Below are 22,526 nucleotides of genomic sequence, written 5' to 3'. Positions count from 1 at the left end.
TGCTCAACATCACTAATTATTAGAGAAATGCAAATCAAAACTACAATGAGGTATCACCTCACACCAGTTAGAATGGGCTTCATCAGAAAATCTACAAGCAACAAATGGTGGAGAGGGTGTGGAGAAAAGGGAACCCTCTTGCACTGTTGGTGGGAATGTAAACTGATACAGCCACTACAGAGAACAGTATGAAGGTTCCTTAAAAAACTAAAAATAGAATTACCATATGACCCAGCAATCCCACTACTGGGCATATACCCAGAGAAAACCATAATTCAAAAAGACACATGCACCCCAATGTTCATTGCAGCACTATTTACAATAGCCAGGTCATGGAAGCAACCTAAATGCCCATCGACAGACGAATGGATAAAGAAGATGTGGTACATATATACAATGGAATATGACTCAGCCATAAAAAGGAACGAAATTGGGTCATTTGTTGAGACGTGGATGGATCTAGAGACTGTCATACAGAGTGAGGTAAGTGAGAAAGAGAAAAACAAATATCGTATATTAACGCATATATGTGGAACCTAGAAAAATGGTACAGATGAGCCGGTTTGCAGGGCAGAAATTGAGACACAGATGTAGAGAACAAACGTATGAACACCAAGGGGGGAAGCGGTGGGGGGTGGTGGGCGTGGTGTGATGAATTGGGAGATTGGGATTGACATATATACACTAATATGTTTTAAATGGATAACTAATAAGAACCTGCTGTATAAAAAAATATATAAAATAAAATTCAAAAAAAAAAAGAATGAGAAATATGTGGTCTCTTTATCTTCTATCCAAGCAGGACTCAGCTCATCTTTGCTCCTGCCATTATCTTTATCTTGGAGTATCTGTCCACAGGGGACAGGTTCCAGCTGCTCAGCCTGGGGCCCACCTATCTCCTGCCTCAAGGTTCTGGATCCAGATCATCACAACTGTGGCAGATATCCATTTTAAAGTCGAGTAGGTTAATATGACCAACATGGGGAAGACTTATGTTGCAACTGTGGATGGGGGAACAGAGTTGCATTGGTTTTCTGTTAGAGCAGAAATGGATTTCAGTGCTGGTTTCAGTCTGTAACATATTTTGGGCGCCCACCGTGCTCAAAACAGCTGTTTCCTGACACTTCCTATCTTCCCCACATCCTGGAGCAGGGAGGGGAAGTGGCGAAAAGGAAGAAAAGGCAAAGAGGATGTGGAAGGCAAGCAGGTGGGCATCCCCTGCCACCCAGCCTCACCCTCCAGCCGGCACCGGCCACGCCCCTCGGCCCCGCCCTCGCCCCAACCTACTTTAAACTCCCGCCCCCTCTTAACGACGACCAGTGCCCAGCCGGGGAGCCCGCAGGAGGCTGCGGATTGGCCGGCGCCGCGGTTGCCCAGGTGACGGGTGGGTCCTGCTGGGTCCCAGAGCCGGGCGCGGCGGGGGCGAGGGTTGCCAGGTGGTTTCCGTCCCGGCCCGCCCAAGCCTGCGGCGCCCTGGTTTGCGCCCGTCGGTAGCTGGAGGGGGCTGTCCCCGCGCGCCCCTCCGCCCAGTGCGTTTCCTGCCGGCCTCCCGCTAGGGGCGCGACGCCCTCCGCCTCCGTCTCCGCCCCCAGGATCTGCGGCTGCCAGCTTCCGAGCGCGGCTTCCCTGGACGGCGGCGCGATGGGCTGCGGGAACTCCACCGCCACCAGCGCGGGCGCGGGCCAAGGTGAGCGCGGCGGGCGGCTGGGGGCGCGGTGACTGCGACTCGGGGTCTGTGTGGAGCTCTGCAGGGCGGGCCGCCTCTGCGGGAGAGGCCAGGAGAGAAGCGGCGAGAAGGAAGGATGCAGGGACCTCGGGCAGGGAGGGCGAGAAGCCCCCTCTCCCCGTCCCCATTTTCGGGACAGGAGCCGACCGTCCGGTTTTGGAAAGACCGAAAGCAGGGCATGTCCCCCCTGTGCGGGGGGCGGTCGCGCCGGGACGAGGCGAGCCTGCAGAGCGATCCTGCGGAGGGAGCGCAGGGAGTCCTGGCGGCGGGCTCCCCTGCAGCGCGTAGACCCGGAGCCCTCCTAGGAGAGAGGGTTCCTACTCGTGGCCGGCGTCCGCGCCCCCTCGTCCCGCAGTCGCTCCCCCAGGCCTCGCCCCCAGCCCCTCGGAACCCAGAGGCTGCACCTGGAAAAGTGCAGCAGAACAATTCAGGACTTTTTTTGCGGGGAGGGGGTTGCTAGTGCTTTGGGAAGAACTGCAAACAGGGCTCTAAAAATTCATCCGAGTCTGTCTTGATGCTTAAGACCCGCTGGGCTGCTTGTACGATTTCTCTGAGAACCTGCAGTATTGAGGATGCTTTAGAATATGTGTGACAGAGCTTTAATATTAGCAGTGATCTGTTCGTATATTTTTCATTTAAAACATAAAAAATATTGAAAGTTCTGTTTATACCTCTTCATTTTGTTGGTTGGCAGGGGAAGTCTTTTACAGATTTACGCAGTCAGCCAGGCTTTGTATCGAGTGACTTATTCCAAAACTCAGCCGTTCTCTTTGACCCAGCCAGTGTCTACTGATTTATGAGTCTGGATCTGTTTTGAGTAATATCTGCTGACCTATTTTGGTGTCTTTTGGATAAAGAACTCATCTCATCCAGTTGAGATCAGTCAGATGCCACATTCCATCCTAGCCAGCAAATGGGAACAGCACTCTGATGCTGCAGTATTTCCTAGGCGGGCATGGATGCCCTGTCAATGACTTTGTGACCTTGGGTCTGTCACTTCCCTTAACCCAGACCTCCTGGAAGATGTAGTTTAAAATTTAAGCCTTATTCATTTATTTAAAGTTTATTTTGATGTTCACGTATGGGATCAGATATGGAAATCTGCTCATTTAATTGGCCAAGTTTGTTATTCCTCTTTGGCTGTCAGTGACCACACAAATGGAATATTTTAAGAAACGGTGCTACAATATGTGGGATTCTAGTCCTAGAGCTTTGAATGAACCCAGGTAATAATTCATTGAAAAGTTTATCTCTTGCAGGTAACCTTTACCATCGCGCATTAAATTCTCAATCTTGTGATAGGCAGAGAGCCACTGGGGAACACATTTTTCAATTCCTGTAACAGTGATGTAGGTTAGTTAGCTTAGTTAGTGCCTTAAGGCAAGGACAGCATTCTAACTTGAGAGTGGCCAGAGAGCTCTGCGTGGAAACCTGGAACAGTGTCAAGGCCATATCCTGCACCAGGAATTACAATTGACTCTTGAGCAACATGAGGTTGAACTGTACAGGTCCACTTATACACGGATAGTTTTCAATAGTAAATACTATGGTACTACACGCTCTTTGGTCGTTTGAATCCGAGGATGTGGAACTGTGGATATAGAGGGCTGACCATAAGTTATACTCGGATTTTCAACTCTGTGGAGGGTTGAGGCCCCTAACCCCTGCGCTGTTCAAGTGTCAAGTGTTTATCTCTCAATCTAACATGCACTGTGGCCCTATGCCTTCCACTGCATGTTCACCCTACTTTTAAAAAGGTTAAGAACCATTAACCACAATACACAAAAAAGGAAATCATAGGAAGGATTTGTAACAGATTTCCTTTAAAGTGGAGCTAGTGTACTTCATTTACATTTTTGTTTATTAATGAACTGCTTGTCAGGTTTGGGGATAGAGGGAGGAGTTCCACTGCTAAACCAGAATGATGGTAAGGGAGCTCTGCAATGGTAATGTAACAAACAGAGAAAATATAATCCTCTTTACAAATATTTGGTTGACCTTCCCTCCCCCACCAGGAGCACATCCCTTATTATGTAAAGGGAAATACAGTTATATTGAAAAAAACCACTCCAAGTGCATGTCTTCTTGATGAGTAGCCTCACTTTTGTTCACGAAGGACAGCTCCTGTAAAGAGCATGCTGTTCTCTCCTCAAGCTCGCTCTTTGCTAAAAATTACTGTATGTTCAGAGAAGAGCAAGATGCCGAGGGCAGCCTGTAAAACATGAAGGAGGAGAAAACATTTGAGTTGGGAGTTGTTGCATCACTTCTTTGATGGCTCTGCCCTTGTCTCTGAGAAGTCACCCCCCAAACATTTCTCTGCTAGTGAGTCCAGCTGGCTAGCTTCGGGATTTGTTCATTGTTATTTTGAAATTTTCTATCAGCTGGTGGTAGGACTTCTGTTTCAGAAAGGAGGAGAGATGCAAGGTTAAGAAAAAAGTTCAGAGAAAGATGGTGGGCAGGTGCTGAACTTGAGTCTGGAGAGTGAGGCTCAAGCTTGACATTGGCACTGTGCTGGCTGCGTTACTGTGGGCATTTCATTTTACTTTTTTGTACTGTAATTATTATATTACAGTACTCTGTACTGTAATTATTATATAGTAGTAGAAAATACAACGTTGAAGGTGAAATGGTTTTCCTTGAATATTTTTCTATAAGAACATGGCAAATCTACTTTCAGAGGATGCATTTGCACTTTATAATGATGCCCCCAACCTGAAATCTCCATTGTAAGCCCTGTTTTACTACCTAAGTAATTCAGGTAAAACCAGGTAATTGTTTCTCTTTTCCCTGAGCTATTTGGACAACTGCTTTTCTTGGCTTTTGTCTGGTGAAATTGGTTTCTATGACAAGTTGATATTTAGTGGTGTACTTGAGTAAATTTGATTCTGTATGTCCAACATGTGGAAAAACTAAAATGCAGTACAATGGTCAAATGGCCAGAAGGAATCAGATCATTCAGTCCCTAGGTAATTCAGGTTAGATTTCCTTTATAGTAGATTTCTAACTCTAAGCTTGTACAGAGTCCACCTCTATGTGCAAAGCTTTGTACTCTTTTAGGAAATTTCAGGGCAAGGGTAGGGGCAGCCAGCAAGGGATGATTGTAGAATGAAATCAAACTTTCCCCCTCTTAAGAAGCTGATTGTCTAGGTAGGAGGGTTAACCATTTGAGAACAGTTGCAAAGCAAGGTGTAGTAGAATATACATCGAACGTCCAAATGCCCAGGAGATGTTGAATAAGATGCTAGTTTAATCGGAGAAGTCTTTGGGGAGGAGTCAAGCTATCAGTGCTTCAGTGTAGATGGGATCATGAGAACCATTCTGCTTACACAAGCGCTTTCTCCATTCTAATGTTTTAATAAGATCACCCTCTCAATGTAGGAATTTGATTTTTCCCAACTTAGAATTATACAAGGACTTCTTGTATTTTCCATTCATTGAAGATTCAGTACATTTTTCCTGCATAGTGTAGAGTCTAGACCCTAAACTGTAGAGAAACATCTGGGTTAAAGAGTCCACTTTTAAAAATTGAAGTATAGTAGATTATAACATTTTGTTAATCTCTGCTGTACAGCAAAGTGACTCAGTTATACATATATATACTTTTTTATATTCTTTTCCATTATGGTTTATCTCAGGATATTGAATATAGTTCTTTGTGCTGTACAGTAGGACCTTGTTATTTATCCATCCTATATATAATAGTTTGCATCTGCTAACCCCAGATGCCCACTCTATCCCTCTCTCACCCTCCCTCCGCCTTGGCAACCACAAGTCTGTTCTCTGTCTGTGAGTCTGTTTCTGTTTCATAGGTAGGTTCATTTGTGTCATATTTTAGATTCCACATGTAAGTGATATCATATGGTATTTATCTTTCTCTTTCTGACATAAAGAGTCCATTAAAAAAAAAAAAGTCCATTTTTAAGGAGTTGCATTTGCTATAGGGCAGGGAGCTTTTGCTTTCTGTGTGTTTTTCTCTGCTCTCCGTCCCCACCATTCTCTCACTCAGCAATCAGATTCTCTATCCGTTTGTTTTCCCTTGAATGTATTCTCTAATTAGGCGGAGACATGAACACCCTTGCATTTGAACTGATGATCCACAACAGGTCAGTCGTTTCCTGTATACAGTCATACATGTAGATTGTTGAGCAAGTCTGTAATGTAAACCAGAAAATCCTATTTCATGTGAACCAGAAAATCCCTTCAAAGTTTGGACGGTTCCAGATATCTACAAGAGCCTATTTCGATGCAGGCTATCTTGCAGGCAGTAGAAGCTTTTTGCAGGGCAGTCATTTCAGAAGTGTTCTGCTCGTGGTAGTTGATTGAATTGGTGAGTTGTAGGTTTTCTACCAGAGATGTGTGACTGGCAGCTATCTGACCATAGCTTACTACTAGAATGTTTCTATAATGGTTCTTCTGTTATTTATATACTAATAGCCTGAGGAGGCGTGGAGGAGGAATTTAACAGTTCTTTATCCTATTTTATCAGTGTACCCAGGGAGTTACTCTAATTCTTTTGGGTCCAATTACTTAGGTTAGTTATCTCCTTATCCTTAATTAGATAGGTAATTGCATTCTCTTCTTTTGCTGTAGCTGTAAGGTCCAGCCTTAATCTACATCTGTAAATGGTTTGGTAGTATTAAAATTCTTCCACCGTGCTCAGCATTAGTCCAGGCCATGTTGGGGGGAAATAATATAAAATTTTGCTGATGTCATCAAAGAAGTCATTAATATCTTGTGCTGCTTCCCCCCAGCTCACTTAGGTCCCAGCCCTACCATCCTTCTTTCTGTTCTTTATGCTGAACTCATTCTTGTTTTCTATCTGTTTGAAACACTCTTTGCTGGAGAGCGGATATTTTGTTAATTTATTTATTGTCTTTTTTGTTCCCCTTCCCCAAAGGTAGGCCTCATGAGAGCCTCGCGCATCTTGTTCACAGCTGGACCCTCAGCCTCTAGACCAATATCCAAACTTTCAATGGAATTTTTAGGGTCTTAAAATTTTTTCTTTTGTTGAATGAATAACTATATTGGGGAAACAAAGAAGTTGTAATACTGAGTCCTAGATTTTCATCATGTACCCTGTGACTGATGTAACACTGGAGGGAATGAAATAAAACCTTAAGCAACCAGGGAAGCCTGCTTGGAGGAGGTGGGACTCGATTTAACTTTGAAGAATAGGTAGGATTTGAATAAGCAGAAAACAGAAGGGAGGGCATTTTTAGAGCAGTATGGAAACATAGGGACAGAAATGGGTTCGGTGCATTTCAGGGCAGTGAGAAGTAAGGCCTGACTGGGTTAGTAGTTCATGTTGGTTGCAGGGTGTTGGAAGTAAGAACAGTTAGGAGGGGGGTGAGGAGGACAGAGAGGCAGGAAGGCCTCAGAATTGAGAGGAGGCACTGGAGCCAAAAAATCCTAGTTTGAATCCTGCTTTCATCATTTATCAGCTGCATGACCTTGGGCCACTTGCTTAAACTGTCTGTACCTTAGTTTCCTCAGCTGTAAAATGGGAGAGTAGTTATAGAACCTACTCAAGATTAAATGAGTTAATATATGTAAAGTGCTTAGAGCAGTGCCTCATGTAAGTACTCAGTATGCTATTTATTATTAATATAGGGAAAGCGTAAGGGGAAAGACATTCATGACTGGTATAGAAGGAAAGAGCGAGGATGTAGAGTGACATAATTTAACGCTGTTGTCAGGAGTGAGTGAAGTGAGAGGGCCGTCGGTGAGTGATGGAGGCATTGATGTCAGGGACCCCTGGAAGCCAGCTAGGCTGAGGATGGGCTATATGTGAGGGAGGAAGGGGAAGGGAGAAGGAAAAATGAACCCAAACTGTTAAAGTCTGGGCAACTGGGAGATGTTACTTCCTCTAAAGGAAGGTAAGAGGATGCAGGCGATCCATATACTCTTGGGTGTACCGCATTTGACGTGATGTGAATGATGAGGGGTGTGGAAACGCCTCTGCTCAGACAGTTACCACTGATGCAGCAGAATCAGGAGGTTCACTTGTTCCCACTCCCTAGAATCGATGTTGGTTCACGAAGATGACCCAAGTGAATTACCCAAGTTCTGCCATGAGCCACTTACAGCTCAATCTAGACATGGCTTAACTTATAGCAGCTAACTGTCAATGTGTTACTTTATGTCTGTACTTATATGGCTACCTTTATTTATTAATTTTTACCTGCTGAAAGCATAGCTACTCAGCAAGGACAACCTGTAAGCAAAGAGATTTTCTGTAAGAGCTTCCATGTTCATTAACATAATTGTATTTGCAGTAACATGGATGGACCTAGAGGGTATTATGCTAAGTAAAATAAGTCAGACAGAAAATGACAAATACTCTATGTTATCACTTACATGTTGAATCTAAAAAATGAAACAAATGAATAACTATAACAAAACAGAAACAGATTCACAGATACAGAAAACAAATTAGTGGCTGCCAGGGGTTGGGGGTGGAGTCATGGGTGAAATAGATGAAGGGGATTAAGAGGTACAAACTACCAATTATAAAATAAGTAAGTCACAGGGATGTAAGGTACAGCACAAGGAATATAGTCAATAATATTTTAATGAGTTTGGTGCATAATCTATAAAATATTGAATCCTATGTTCTACACCTGAAATATAATATTGTAAAGCAACTATACTTTAAAAAAATTATATTTCTAGGACACGTTGACCTGAATTTTTTTCTGCATTACTGAAGAAATGACTAATGAATCTGTATCTCTTATTGGCTTATTAAAAAATAAACACTGCTTTAGATGAACTAAAGAGCTGTTGTTCCCCTTCTTTGGGCCAAATTGAGACTATGACATAGTTTTAGAACTATTGTGGGTCAGAGGAGAAGTAGCAAGCTGTCAAAATTAGAGGGAACCCTGTTTATTTTTCTGTAGTTATGTTTATACAGTTCTCAGGGGGATGTTTTTCTTTTATAAAACAAATAAAGAGTAAAATGTTTCTGCATATTTTTATTATTTCCCATGAGAGCCATAATCATTTATATTTCTGATGATTTATGCTGAAAGAAGAGTGATTTGTAAATCTTTAGTACCTTTTAGAAATTCTTCATATACATAATTTATTTTTTGGTGTGTGTGTTTAAATTATCACTACTCAGTCTGAACAAAGAGACATGATTTAATATGTAATTTAGCAATTCATTTACTTGTGAATGTTTCCAGTATGTTACATGAAAGCTATAAAGTGCATAGAGAACAGTGATGAAAAAGGCATTAATAGACTATATTCTCTAATATACAGATGTATGTGACCTTTTAAAAGAGAGAAATATTTTCTTTGTATTAGAATTTGGCACATGTAAGGAAACTCATAACAATAAATGTATGACTCTGAACAATATTGAAAACATACTGGTCAGTACAGCTCAATCTTTTTAACTTATAAGACTGATTAGATTACAAAGGAACATCTGTCTATAGGAACCAAGATGTTATAAATATCTACTTAATATCACTGAACTGACGTAGTATCTTGCAGCTGGCTTTCTCATGCACAAGGAATAAAATTTTGTCTGTGTTTGCAGAATGTATGATATGTCATATTAAACTTAATTCTCCCCCCAAGATTAATTTTGCTATGTATTTCTTTTCAAAAGGGAATTTCTGTTTTTGGAGAGCTGGAGGAGGCCAGGGATGAGAAGGTGTAGTGGGTTGAATGGTGACCTCTAAAAAGATATGTTCACATCCTAATCCCTGGAATGTGTGAATGCTATCTTGTTTGGAAAAAGGGTCTTTGCAGGTATAATTAAATGAAGAATTTTGAGATGAGGACATCATCGTAGATTGTCTGGGTAGGCCCTAAATCCAGTGATAAGTTTCCTTAGAAGAGACAGACGAGGAGAAGACAGAGATACAGAGAGAAGGTGGTGTGAGGACAGGTGTAGAACAGAAAATGCACTATGTGGCCACAAGCCAAAGAATGCCAAGGAGGGCCTACTGCCACCAGATGCTAAGAGGCCTAGAACGGATTCTTCCCCGGAGCCTCTGTAGGTAGTTGGGAACTCCTGACACCTTGGTTTTGTACTTCTGGCCTCCAGAATTCTGAGAGCACGTATTTCTGTTGATTTAAGCCACCCAATTAGTGGTGATTTGTTACAGCAGCCCTGTGGAACTAATACACAAGGCTTTTTCTGCACTTGTTCTGGGAATGGGATAAAATAAGAAAATATAGTTTACAAACTATATACCTGGAGCGTAAATAATTATTTGCTGAAGCAAATACAGCGCAATTTAATCTTGGTGTGATTCATAAAGCATTTCAAGGTTGTTCAGGGGGTACCCGATTTTTATGGGGGTACCCGAGTTTTAAAAAACATGAAGAATATCTGAGAGGTTTATTCCCTCCAGGTGCTATCCACTTCTCCAGTTCTCGTACACCAACTGGGCTGTCCTACCATCCAGTTCAATTCTGATGCTCCTACCCAGAGTTAGTGTCTGTCACCACAGGTTTGAGGGCTCAGTCCCCCGAGATGGTCTCACCTCAGATGCCAGTAGCAAGGATCAGGTCCCCAGCTTACTTGCATTGCCATCTGACTTGGCAGCAAATCTGAGGGTTCTCACAGCCCCCCTCCTCAGATTTGACAATTTGCTAGAATGCCTCACAGAGTTCAGGAAGGCACTTTTCTTACTGGTTTAAACATACCAATTTCTTATAAAGGACACAAATGCACAGCCAGATGAAGAGGTACAGAGGACATGTTAAGGGTCTCAGGGGCAGGGGTCTCTGTCTCTATGGAGTTGGGGGCTGCCTCCTCCTGGCACATGGATGTGTTCAACTCAGAAGCTCTCTGAACCCTGTCCTTATAGGTGTTTTTTTTTTTTTTTTTTTTGTGGTACGTGGGCCTCTCACTGTTGTGGCCTCTCCCGTTGCGGAGCACAGGCTCCGGACGCGCAGGCTCAGCGGCCATGGCTCACGGGCCCAGCCGCTCCGCGGCATGTGGGATCTTCCCGGACCGGGGCACAAACCCGCGTCCCCTGCATCAGCAGGCGGACTCTCAACCACTGCGCCACCAGGGAAGCCCCTTATAGGGGTTTTTATGGAGGTTTCACTACATAGGCATGACTGTTCAAATCATTGGCCATTGCTGATTAACTTAATTTCCAGCCCCTCTCTTTTCCCAGGAGGACAGGGAATGGGGCTGAAAGTTCCAAGCTTCTAATCAAACCTTGCCTTTTCTGGCGACCAGCTCCTGTCCTGAAGCTGTGTAGGGGCTGCCAAGAGTCTCCTCATTGGAATGAAAGAGGCTCCTATCACCCCTGTCTCTCAGGAAATTCCAAGGGTTCTAGACGCTCTGTGCCAGGAATGGGGAACAAAGATCAAATATCTTTCTATGACTCCTCAATTTCAGATTAAGTTTTTTAAATGTTTAAAATAAATTGAATTTGCTATGCATTTTTAAGTGACTGAGGCTTTTGACTTGGAGAATCATGAATACAATTTTTAAATCTTTTGATGAAAGTATTGATAAAAGGTATAGACTTCCCTGGCGGTCCAGTGGTTAAGACTCCACGCTCCCACTGCAGGGAGCACAGGTTCAATCCCTGGTGGGCGAATCCCACGTGCCATGCGGAGAGGCCAAAAAAAAACCCAACGGTGTACATAATCACGGTGAAGTGAAGTGATATTGTGAACAAGCAATAATCTTTAAGTGTTAAAGAAACAGTTACATTCAGAAGGAAATATTCTTCTTTACATACCCTAACCATTTACAATATTTGTCACTGGAACTGAATATGATACTTGAGAGCAGACCTTCCCCCCTTCTACTTTTTAGGAAGATATTTAAAATTATAATTATCAGTACTACAATTTAGGAAAATAGTCATTAAATCTTTTGACTGACAAAAATTCTAATGGTCTATATATTTTGTGGTGCTTTTATCCCACAAGGAACATTTTTACCTTTCCTCCCTTATATTAAGGTACCACGGCTATGTTCAAATAGTAAAGAGTCATTTTGGCAGGAAATAAAGTGGTACTAACAGGAACAAATGTTCTATCCCAGACAGCTTGAAAGAAGTAGCTGCACCACTATAAATATTTGTTCAATAAATGATGAATCAAATGAACCATAAACATAACTTAAAGCAATTGGGATTTTGGCACTATCTGAATAGTTGTAGTCAGAGGATCTTTTGCATGAATTATCTAGAGAAGAACTCTCCGTCTGGTTAATTATAATCAATACATAGGTGAAGTGCGATTAAAATGTTGCACTGAGGGTAATCAGAATTTTTCTTCTATTTCTAATAATTTTATGATTTTATACTTTTGCAGAACAAAGAGATATTTCACATTTTATATGCCTAGATACTCTGATAGTTTTGCTGAGGGTTTCAACAATTACAGTCGTCTTTTTTTTTCCTTTTTCTCTGTGAAGCTGTGTGTCGGGAGTCATGTTCTACCTGCCCTGGTTATAACCTTATCATTAACCCCCTGCTACCTTGCTCCTAAGAAGATGCACATCTTCTTCCCTTTTCTAAATATGGAGTGTACATTACAATCATATGTATATACTGGATTTAGTGCTTTTGACTTCTTGGCCTCCTTCACTTTGCAGTTATTAAATAGACGTTGCCCTTTAAATGAGGGACATTTGAGAACAGAAGAAATGGCCTGCTGACTTCCTTCTGGAAGGTAGTACCTGGCGTCTGCCTTGAGCCTGCTGGGATGTTAGATGGTGAACCCAGCAGGGAAGAGGCCATAAGGGTGCCTGGAGCCTGGTGCAGTCAAGGTGAAGTGGATGCAGGGTTGCTGGTGGCTGATTAAAATAGGTACTGAGGAGGCAACGTGTGGCTGTTTTGAAGCGAATTTCACAGCCATTTATTGTACTTTGTCTTCTCAGCTGCCTTTGTCGGCCCAGTATTAGAAACTGAAGCTGGGTGAACTAGTGACTGTCAAACAAATACTGGAGCAGGAATTTTACTTGGGTCTTCTGCCTTCCAATTCCACGCTGTTCTTTCCCTGCCACCCTGCTGCCATTCCCTGAGACACAGTGGGGCAGCTTCTGTCTGCTGTGCCCTCCCCGTGGATTGTGCCCGATGGCCCTTCATCTCTAAAGGCCCAGCACTCATGACCCATCATGATCGCTTTCTTCTCTCTGTAAGACATCACAGAATCAGTTCCCAACACCTCCGGCTCTCCCTTCCCCTGAGTGCAGCAACCCCACAATCATTCCCTGTCCTTTTCCATGAAAATGAAAATAAGAAAATGAGGATATTTATTTTCTTTTTAGACTTTCTTCCAGATTCTCATGCTTGTTTTGACTCTGAAATAAAACGTTAATTTTTATGGGTTTTTGGTGGCACTAATCCTTTATTTTTACCTATCAAAACACTCCACTGTTCTTATGGTAAGGTTTTAAAAATTTTAGTTTTTTTTTTTTATTTTTGGTTTTATGATCTCAGATTCCAAAGCAGTTTTTATTTATATAATTTTAATGAGAATTGTGGAACAGAAATGTTACTCTTCCCTGAGTAAAGACTCAAGTTTGTTACAAAGTTCAGGTTTGGTCAAAGCCTTAAAAGAATTTATTTGAGACATGGTCTTGATTACCTTTATGCTCTGCTTTGAATTTGCAGAATTATAGATCCTAGATTAATATCACTGGGGTACAGTTTTTACAGTTTTGGCAATAACTTTTTTGCAGACTTATTTATTTTGTAGCACATGTTCCTTTATTTTCACACCTCTGTGACTTGTGCAGAAGTTAATTTAATTCCCATTTCATAGATAGGGAAATTGAGATATTAAGGAAAATGTGACTGCTAATAATAACAACTTAGTGAGCTATTTTTATGTGCCAGACTTTGTGCTGTTTACATCTTTTTATAATTTTTAAAATTTATTAAATTTTTTTTACTGAGGTGTCATTGACATATAAGATTGTATTGGTTTCAGGTGTACAATGAAATGATTCCATATTTGTATACACAGTGAGATCATCACCACAATAAGTCTAGTTACCATCTGTCACCATGCATAGTTAACTTTTAGGATTTATTGTCTTGGCAACTTTAAAGTATGCTCTACAGTATTATTGACTGTAGTCACTGTGCTGTACGTGACATCCCCATGACTTATTTATTTTAGAACTGGAAGTTTATATCTCTTGACCCCTGTCACTTGTTTTGCCCATCCCCTAACCCACCTCCCCTCTGGCAACCACCATTCCTTTCTCTGTATCTTTGACTTTTGTTTTGTTTTGTTTTGTTTTCATTTGTTTTGTTTTTTAGATTCCACATATAAGTGAAACCACATGGTATGAGTCTTTCTCTGACTTATTTTGCTTAGCATAATTCTCTCAAGGTCCGTCCATGTTTTCGCAAATGGCAAGATTTCCTTCTTTTTTTTTTATGGCTGAGTAGAATTCTATTATTCTAGCCTCTTATATATATAGGTATATCTATATATATCTCACATCTCCTTAATCCATTTATCCAGCAGTGGACACTTGTTTTCAATCTTGGCGATTGTGGATAATGCTGCAATGAACATAGGGGTGTATATATCTTTTTGAATTAGTGTTTTTGTTTTCTTTGGATAAATACCCAGGAGTAGAATTGCTGGATTGTATGGTAGTTCTGTTTCTAATTTTTTGAGGAACTTCCATACTGTTTTCCGTAGTGGCTGCACCAATTTACATTCCCACCAACAGTGTGCACTGGTGTCCCCTTTTTTCCAGATCACTTACCAATACTTGTTATTTGTTGTCTTTTTGATAGTATCCATTCTAACAGGTGTGAGGTGATATCTTGTGGTTTTGATTTGCATTTCTCTGATGATTAGTGATATTGAGCATCTTTTCATGTGCCTGTTGACCATCTGTATATCTTCTTTGGAAAAATTTCTATTCAGATGTTTGTGCATTTTAAAATCAAGTTGGTTTCTCTCTCTCTCTCTCTCTTTTTTGCTATTGAGTTTCATGAGTTCTTTATATATTTAGAATATTAACCCCAATCAGATATGTGATTTAGAAATATTTTTTCCCATTCAGTAGGTTATCTTTTCATTTTGTTGATGGTTTCCTTTGCTGTGCAGAAGTTTTAAAATTTGATGTAGTCCCACTTGTTTACTTTTGCTTCTGTTGCCTTTGCTTTTGGAATCAGATCCAAGCATTAATTTCCAAGACTGGTGTCAAGTAGCTTACCACCTGTGTTTTCCTCCAGGAGTTTTTATGGTATCAGGTCTTACATTTAAGTCTTTAATCCATTTTGTGTTAATTTTTGCATATGATGTAAGATAATAGTTTAGTTTCATTCTTTTGCATATGACTGTCCAGTTTTCCCGACACCATTTATTGAAGAGACTGTCCTTTCCCTATTGTATATTCTTGCCTCATTTGTCGTAAGTTAATTGACCATGTATGCATGGGTTTATTTTTGGTTTCTCTAGTCTGTTCCATTGATCTGTGTACCTCTTTCTTGCCAGTACCATACTGTTTTGATTACTATAGCTTTGTCATATAGTTTGAAATCAGGGAGCATGATGCCTCCAGACTTGTTCTTTCTCAAGATTGCTTTGGCAATTCAGGGTCTCTTGTGGTTCCATAAAAATTTTAGGATTATTTGTTCTATTTCTTTGAAAAATGTCATTAGTATTTTGATAAGGATATACATCTTTTAAAGAACTTCACAATAACCTTTGAGAAAGGTATTCTTATTTTCCTCATTTGTCACAGGAGAGAAGTGAGGTTTTAAGAGATTGAAGTATACTTAATGCCATGTGGGTTGTAAAGTTGGAACCAAGTTCTGTATTGTTCAGGTAGGGATATTAGGGGGAGGAAGTGCAGATGGAACTGTGCTGTGGGCAGAGAATCTGTGTTAAGTGATAGGACTGACTGGGGTCCAAAAGAGATGGGTTGTTTTTGGCACGTGAGTGGGAAGCAGAAATGAGAGGGTGCAGTAGCAAATAGAAGCAGAGTTAGAAATGTATGTTACTCCTTTTGGAGCTGGGCTGGCATCCTTGAGTCTTGCTAATTTATTTAGGACATCACCTCCATTTTGTCTCGTGACTTGGCTTTACTTTATGATTAGTACATAGCATGACATAACAGTTCCATGTAGGTACTAGCTTAGAAAAGAAAATATTTCTCAAATCTGTCAGTTTCCTAATCTGCTCATCTGTAAAATGGGCAGATTAGTTTGGGCGGTCTGTAAAATCCCTTTCAGAAACAACACCTTATAATTTATAGGAATTGTTAAAAATGGGCAGAATAAATTCTAAACCAAAGATTTGGATTTTATGATTTTCCTGCTCTCCTTTTCTTTTTTTAAGATGATCTTTCAAAAAATCATATTCTCAACTCATCTCTTATAAAATATTATTTTAGTTGGGTATTGGGCTTAAGATTTTTGTAACAATACTATCAAGATAATGGAAAGCTATCTTTTTCTTTTTTTCTAGGCCCCGCAGGAGCAGCTAAAGATGTGTAAGTACTTAATATTATGATTTTCTGAACTCTTTCTGAGGAAGACACTGTTTTCATGGTTATGACCTTTAGATATGTAGGTTTGGCTGAAAAGACATGGAAGTACTTTCTGTACTGAGCACAAATTAAGATTATCATTTGGTTTATAACTAAAGGGCTATTTGAAGAATGGGTTTATTTGTGACTTTTCATTTTAGCATTTCAGTTGCCCTAGCATTTTAACTCAGAACTTTAAGAAAGGGAAATGTTTAACTCTGTTTCGATACCAGCTTGTGTAGAGATTTCTTCTAATTGCAAGCAAGTGATTATGGGAGAATTAAGCACCTAGCTCCTATGACTATGCAACATCTTAGAGTTTAGCCCGTGAGGAGGGCCTGGAGCCAAGCATTTACCAAATGCACACTGAATCGTTTTAAAGTCGATAATTAGACGTTTGAGTGAATGTATATGACCATTCAAGGTAATCAATATTGAGTTGAACTTCAGACCACAGGACCCTTTCAGTGTTTCCATCATGCCCCTTCTTTGCATCTTCCTACCTCAAATCTAGGTATAGTAAGGACGTTGCAGTAGTTCACTATTTAAGAGTGTTTGTGGCACAAGAAACTGTATTCAGTATTCTGTAATAAACCATAATGGAAAAGAATATGAAGAAAATGTATAACTGAGTCACTTTGCTGTATACCACAAACTAACACAACATTGTAAATCAACTATACTTCAGTGAAAAAAATAAATAAAAATAAAAATCAGCAGTTCTGGAAAAAATAAATAAAGTGCCATTAGGGAGCTGGACATTGGGATTGGGGGAGGGAGAAGGTGGGGATGGAGAACCTCAAGAACGACAACAACAAAAAGAGTGTTTGCGGTCACTCCATGGATTATGGAATCAACCTCTGCCCAAGCCACCCCAGTTGGTTTGGATGTCAAGACCGATGGTGCCACACACACCAAGAGGGTAGGAAAAGATGTATTGCTCACATAATGAGGCTTTCTGGGGAGAGCAGGGTGGCTCCCGAACTGGTCCATTCAGTCTGAGTGAAGGAAGGGGTGAGCAGCTTTGGTTTTTATTGGGAGTGGGGCTGGGGTGAGGGCTCCTGCGCATGGGCAGAGGAGCACCTGGCTGTATCTTCCCCGCCAGCACACATGTACGAGTTCCCAGCTTTCTTAAAGGCTTTCACAGCTGGGGCAAACGGAATGGTGGGCCTTAAAAGCTTTCGTCAAAAGCAGAGTTGGACTTTTTTTTAAATTATAAAAAGGAATCTGGAGAAGATTAGAATAGGGTTGTAAAGTTTTTTGGGAATTAAATAAGCTTTTTATATGGGACTTTCGGTACAAACGAGGCAGTATAGAATGCTTCAGTGTCCTGGTTGCAGTGGTTGAGTTTATTACCAAAACGTTTAGCAACAATGTGTTCAGCATCCTTACCTGTTCCTGTTATTGCAGTATCTGGGTCTCTCTTCAGTCTCTCCCTCCCCTTTCTATACGTTGTTGCCAGATTAATCCCCTGCCCTTTTAGGCCCTCCACTCCCAACTTTTGATTAGTCTGCACTGCCCATGGGATTGAGCCCAGAATCCTTTGGGAATAGGAAGGCCCTTTAGGTTTCAGCCTTTAGGGGGAAGGAAACCCTGCAGTTAGAGAGTGAATGAGGCCAAGGACCCAGAGGTGAGCTGAAGTCCTGCTCTGAGACCACTCTCATGGTCTCAAACTGACCTCCTGTTTCCTGTCTTGGCTCCTTGGGGTTTTTTTGCTGTTCCCTCTGCCTGGAATGGCATTTTCGCCAATTCTGTCTGTGAAAATTCTATCTATTCTCCTGGGTTTATATCTTATCCTTTACGAGAAGAACTTCCTGGATCTCTCTACTGGATATGTCTTCCTCTTCTGAACTTTTGCAGCAGCTTGGACCTGTCTTATGATATGTCATATTGGGCTTATAATGTTATTTATCTCCTTGTCTTTTCTTCCTTGGGAATTGAGAGAAGTCCCCTCTAGTTAATAGTATCATGCTGTGGACATAGTGTTTAACAAATGAATTCCATCATTTCTCTTTAAGGAGAGATTGATTTCATGACTTCCTCTTTCTTTCAGAAGCATGGAAATTTCAAAGAAGATTTAGTGATACCTTTGTGGACATTTTGTCAACATTAACTACTCCAGGACATGAGATACCATTTAACTACTTTCTAAAATCCTGAATTCTCTAGAATTTAAACTTTCTGTGACTTTGTGTACCTCATAGGTTCTATAACTAAAAAGATGTAATTTTACTCAAATGACCCTTTAAAAAATAAATATGGTAAATTTAATTGGAAAAAATTGAAGAATATTACAGTATTATTTTTCCTTGCACAAAAGGTATATTCAAACCCTTTTTAAAGAAGAAATCAGAAGCTGTAGATTTATAAATCTTGACCATAACATTAGGGGGGTGCTATGAAATTAGGGGGTGCCATGAAAGGAGCTAAGAAATTAAGACAATTTAAACTTGTATTATGAAGATTTAAATTTTTTCTTTTTGTTTTAAATCTGAAGACACTGATTTCAAGGTAAAAGAAGTGGCCAAACTCACGTAATGGATGCTGAGAGTACAGAACTTCAAATAGGGCAACACCATAGTGTACAGACCACGTAAAAGTCTTTGTGGGGGAATTACGATTGTTTTTTAGAAGTCAGAAACGTTATGATTACTCCCTTAATATAGAATAAAAATAGTTCTCTAGGGAAGGCTTGGGATTTTTACTATATCTCCACTTACCTGTTTATTTGCCTGTTTTCTATAGGCAAGAAGCCAGGATTTAATAACAAATAAAATGATATTTCTGCCCTAAAGTAGGTCAGTGGCTACTGGGGACCAAAATACAGTGTGATTTTAAGTGTTAATTATTAAAATAGTTAATTATTAAACAGTCAAAATTTAATGCTTGTCTGGGTCTTGAAGGGTGAGTAAGAGTTTGTGTAGGAAGAAGGATGGCAACCCAGGGCAGGAGAAAGAGCACGAAAGGAGGCACATGGGTGCGGGAGAGCCCCAGCTCTTCTGGGAAGTCAGCCAGTCTTCCCTGAGTCTGTGGTGTAGGCTCAGCAGAGGTGGCAGATGAGGCTGGTGGGCTGGAGCCGGCTTGTGGAGGGCCTTTGGTGCCAGGCCGGTCATTGTACTTGGTTTTTATATGCATTCAAGAGCCATTCAGAATTTTAAGGTGGGGAATTACATGACTGTGTTTGAGCTTTAGGGTGATGACTCCCAAGGCAGTGGGATATGTGAGATGGGGGAGGGGTGGAGGCACAGGGGATTAATGGCGCTGAGGCCACGAGAGGGTTAGACAGCAGACAGGACACTGGAAAGGAGCAGAGGTGGTGTGTTCAAGGCGCACTCGGAAATACAATTGATAAGACCCGTTGAATGACTGAATGGGGAAGTAAAGGAAAGGAAAATCTGAGGCGAAGATGACCCTGTGGTTTCAAACTTGAGCCAAGGGAAGGGATGGCTGATGATCCAAAGAGATCACATGGGCTAAAGGGAGAAGAGAAGCCAGTGCATGTAGAGTGACAGCCACACTGGTCACTTGGGGGACTGGTTTCAGTTGGGTGATGTGAGTTCTCTGATGGAGTCAGGGTGAAAGCGAACTTAGGAGTGAGGAAGGGATGCCTGGTCTTTTGTTTTACAACAAAAAGGCAGTAAGGGATAGAAAGATGTTAGTAGCTTAAAGAGGAAGCCTATTTTAAGAAATACATTTCTTTTTTTTTTTTTTTGGCCACGCCGTGTGGCTTGTGGGATCTTAGTTCTCCAACCAGGGATTGAAACCCGTGCCCCCTGCAGTGGAAGCGCAGAGTCTTAACCACTGGACCACCAGGGAAGTCCCAAGAAATATATTTGTTATAAAAGGAATATTAAGGAAGTTCAGAAAGTATGGAAAAACATTTTTTTTAAAAAAAGAAAAAAATCAGCTATTATCCTCCCACCAGAGACAATCATCATTAATATTTTACACTGTTTTCTTCCATTTCTTTGTGATTATTTCTGCCTAGTTATGTGTATGGATGATTTTATATATTGAAGTCTGTTTTTCTTTTTCTGTTTATTTTTTACATGGAGGAGAGGTAGGTGTGCCCATAGGCAAAAGGGTAGGAGCAAGTTGAGTACAAAGAGCTGAGGGTAGTTTGGGGAGGTGTTATCTGTGTGACTGAGGGAGTCATCAATGTACATAGATTCTACGACTTGCAAGAAGGATTAAAAACATAGAAGGGTCCCCTTAGCAACTTGAGATAAGGAGGAAAGCATGGGTGAAGATATATAGAAATTTAATCATCATAAGACAGACCCACATGTATATCAGGGAGTGAGACTTTCTTTCTTTTTTTTTTTTTTTGCGGTACGCAGGCCTCTCACTGTTGTGGCCTCTCCCGTTGCGGAGCACAGGCTCCGGACGCGCAGGCTCAGCGGCCATGGCTCACGGGCCCAGCCGCTCCGCGGCATGTGGGATCTTCCCGGACCGGGGCACAACCCCGCATCCCCTGCCTCGGCAGGCGGACTCTCAACCACTGCGCCACCAGGGAAGCCCGAGACTTTCTTTTTTCTCTCCCTCTCTTTTCAAAAGTAAATCGCAATACACTAACATGCAGAACAAAACAGAAGTAAATTCAATGTGATGACATTTGGCTATTTTCACAAACCTGCGAATCAACCATGCTTTTATTTTTTATTTTTTTTAACATCTTTATTGGAGTATAATTGCTTTACCGTGGTGTGTTAGTTTCTGCTTTATAACAAAGTGAATCAGTTATACATATGTTCCCATATCTCTTCCCTCTTGCATCTCCCTCCCTCCCACCCTCCCTTTCCCACCCCTCTAGGTGGTCACAAAGCACCGAGCTGATCTCCCTGTGCTATGCGGCTGCTTCCCACTAGCTAGCTATTTTACGTTTGGTAGTGTATATATGTCCATGCCACTCTCTCACTTTGTCATAGCTTACCCCTCCCCATATCCTCAAGTCCATTCTCTAGTAGGTCTGTGTCTTTATTCCTGTCTTACCCCTAGCCATGCTTTTATTTTATTTCAGCGAATTATCTTAGCTATTTGGCACAAATAGGTCGTGTTGGGATATTTTTGGTTGGAAATGGCAGAAGCCCAGCTTAAACTGGCCTAAACAAACAAACATAAAGGAATTTATTGGCATGTGTAACGGAAAACTTCCAGGGGTTAGGCCTTAGTCACAGCTGGATCCAGGTGATTGAATGACAGGAAGAAACTCTCTCATCTCTCCTTTCCTGTTTTTGGCTCCATGCTAAGGCAGCTTTCCCCCAGTGGTGATGGAGATGGCCAGTTTCTATCTCATCAGCTTAATAATTCCTGTAGAAAAAGAGCTTCTCTTTCCCCGTAGTTTGATCAAAAGTCCTAGGGCTAGGCTTTCCCTGGCTAGGACGTGGGGTCAGGTGCCTCTCCCTGAACCAGTCAGTGGGCCAGGGGAACATGGGCTCTCATTGGCCAGGCCTGGGTCACGTGCCCACTGCTGCAGCCAATCGGTGTCATTAACCTCACCTAACCATATGGCTAAACAGTGGGAGAGTGGTGATGCTGTTACCAGAATGGGAGAGAATTATAACTGGGCAGGCAGAAGAGAAGCAGCTTCTCCATGTAGGTCACCTTCCATGTTATTTCAAAAAAATCTCTTGATTTTTAAGAATACATATATTCTATATATATGAATTGTCCAAATATATGTTGAATAACAAGTTGACTCAAATTTAATGTCTGCTGTTGAACATAAAAGCTCATGGCCACTCAATTTAAACAAGGTTATTCAAATTCTTCTTTCACTTAAAACTTGTAAAGTGATATTTCATTAAGATTTTTTTCTGGATAAAGTAATTTTATTGTTATGGAAGGTGACAGCTATAGAGAAAAATATCTTGGAATGAGTTATCATAAAACATGCCGAAGGGACTTCCCTGGCAGTCAAGTGGTTGAGACTTTGCCTTCCAAGGCAGGGGGTGCGGGTTCAATCCCTGGTCGGGGAGCTGAGATCCCGCATGCCCTGAGGCCAAAAAAACCCAAAATATAAAGCAGAAGCAATATGGTAACAGATTCAATAAAGACTTTAAAAATGGTCCACATCAAAAGAAAATCTTTAAAAAAACAACAACAACAAAAACATGCTGAAGCTCTGTCTTTTTTTTTTTTTTTTTTTTTTGCGCTACGCGGGCCTCTCACTGCTGTGGCCTCTCCCGTTGCGGAGCACAGGCTCCGGATGCGCAGGCCCAGCGGCCATGGCTCACGGGCCCAGCTGCTCCGCGGCATGTGGGATCTTCCCCGACCGGGGCACGAACCCGTGTCCGCTGCATCGGCAGG

At 41.5% G+C, this 22,526-nt stretch overlaps 1 protein-coding gene across 1 annotated transcript in view; it reads left to right on the top strand.

The window, feature by feature from the left end:
* The first annotated feature begins 1,403 nt into the window (after positions 1 to 1,403).
* The window catches only part of CUNH12orf75 (chromosome unknown C12orf75 homolog), a 37,707-nt gene continuing 16,584 nt past the window's right edge, over positions 1,404 to 22,526 (top strand). The window contains exons 1-2 of the mRNA XM_007447304.1: positions 1,404 to 1,687; positions 16,157 to 16,181. Of these exons, the coding sequence (XP_007447366.1) occupies positions 1,642 to 1,687; positions 16,157 to 16,181 (71 nt within the window). The 5' untranslated portion in view covers positions 1,404 to 1,641. The remainder of the gene's footprint in view (positions 1,688 to 16,156; positions 16,182 to 22,526) is intronic.

This window comes from Lipotes vexillifer, unplaced genomic scaffold (assembly GCF_000442215.2).
Source record: "Lipotes vexillifer unplaced genomic scaffold, Lipotes_vexillifer_v1.1 scaffold1017, whole genome shotgun sequence".
Lineage (NCBI taxonomy): Eukaryota > Metazoa > Chordata > Mammalia > Artiodactyla > Lipotidae > Lipotes > Lipotes vexillifer.
Note: the sequence above shows the minus strand (reverse complement) of the source record. Positions and strands in the feature narration are given on the sequence as shown.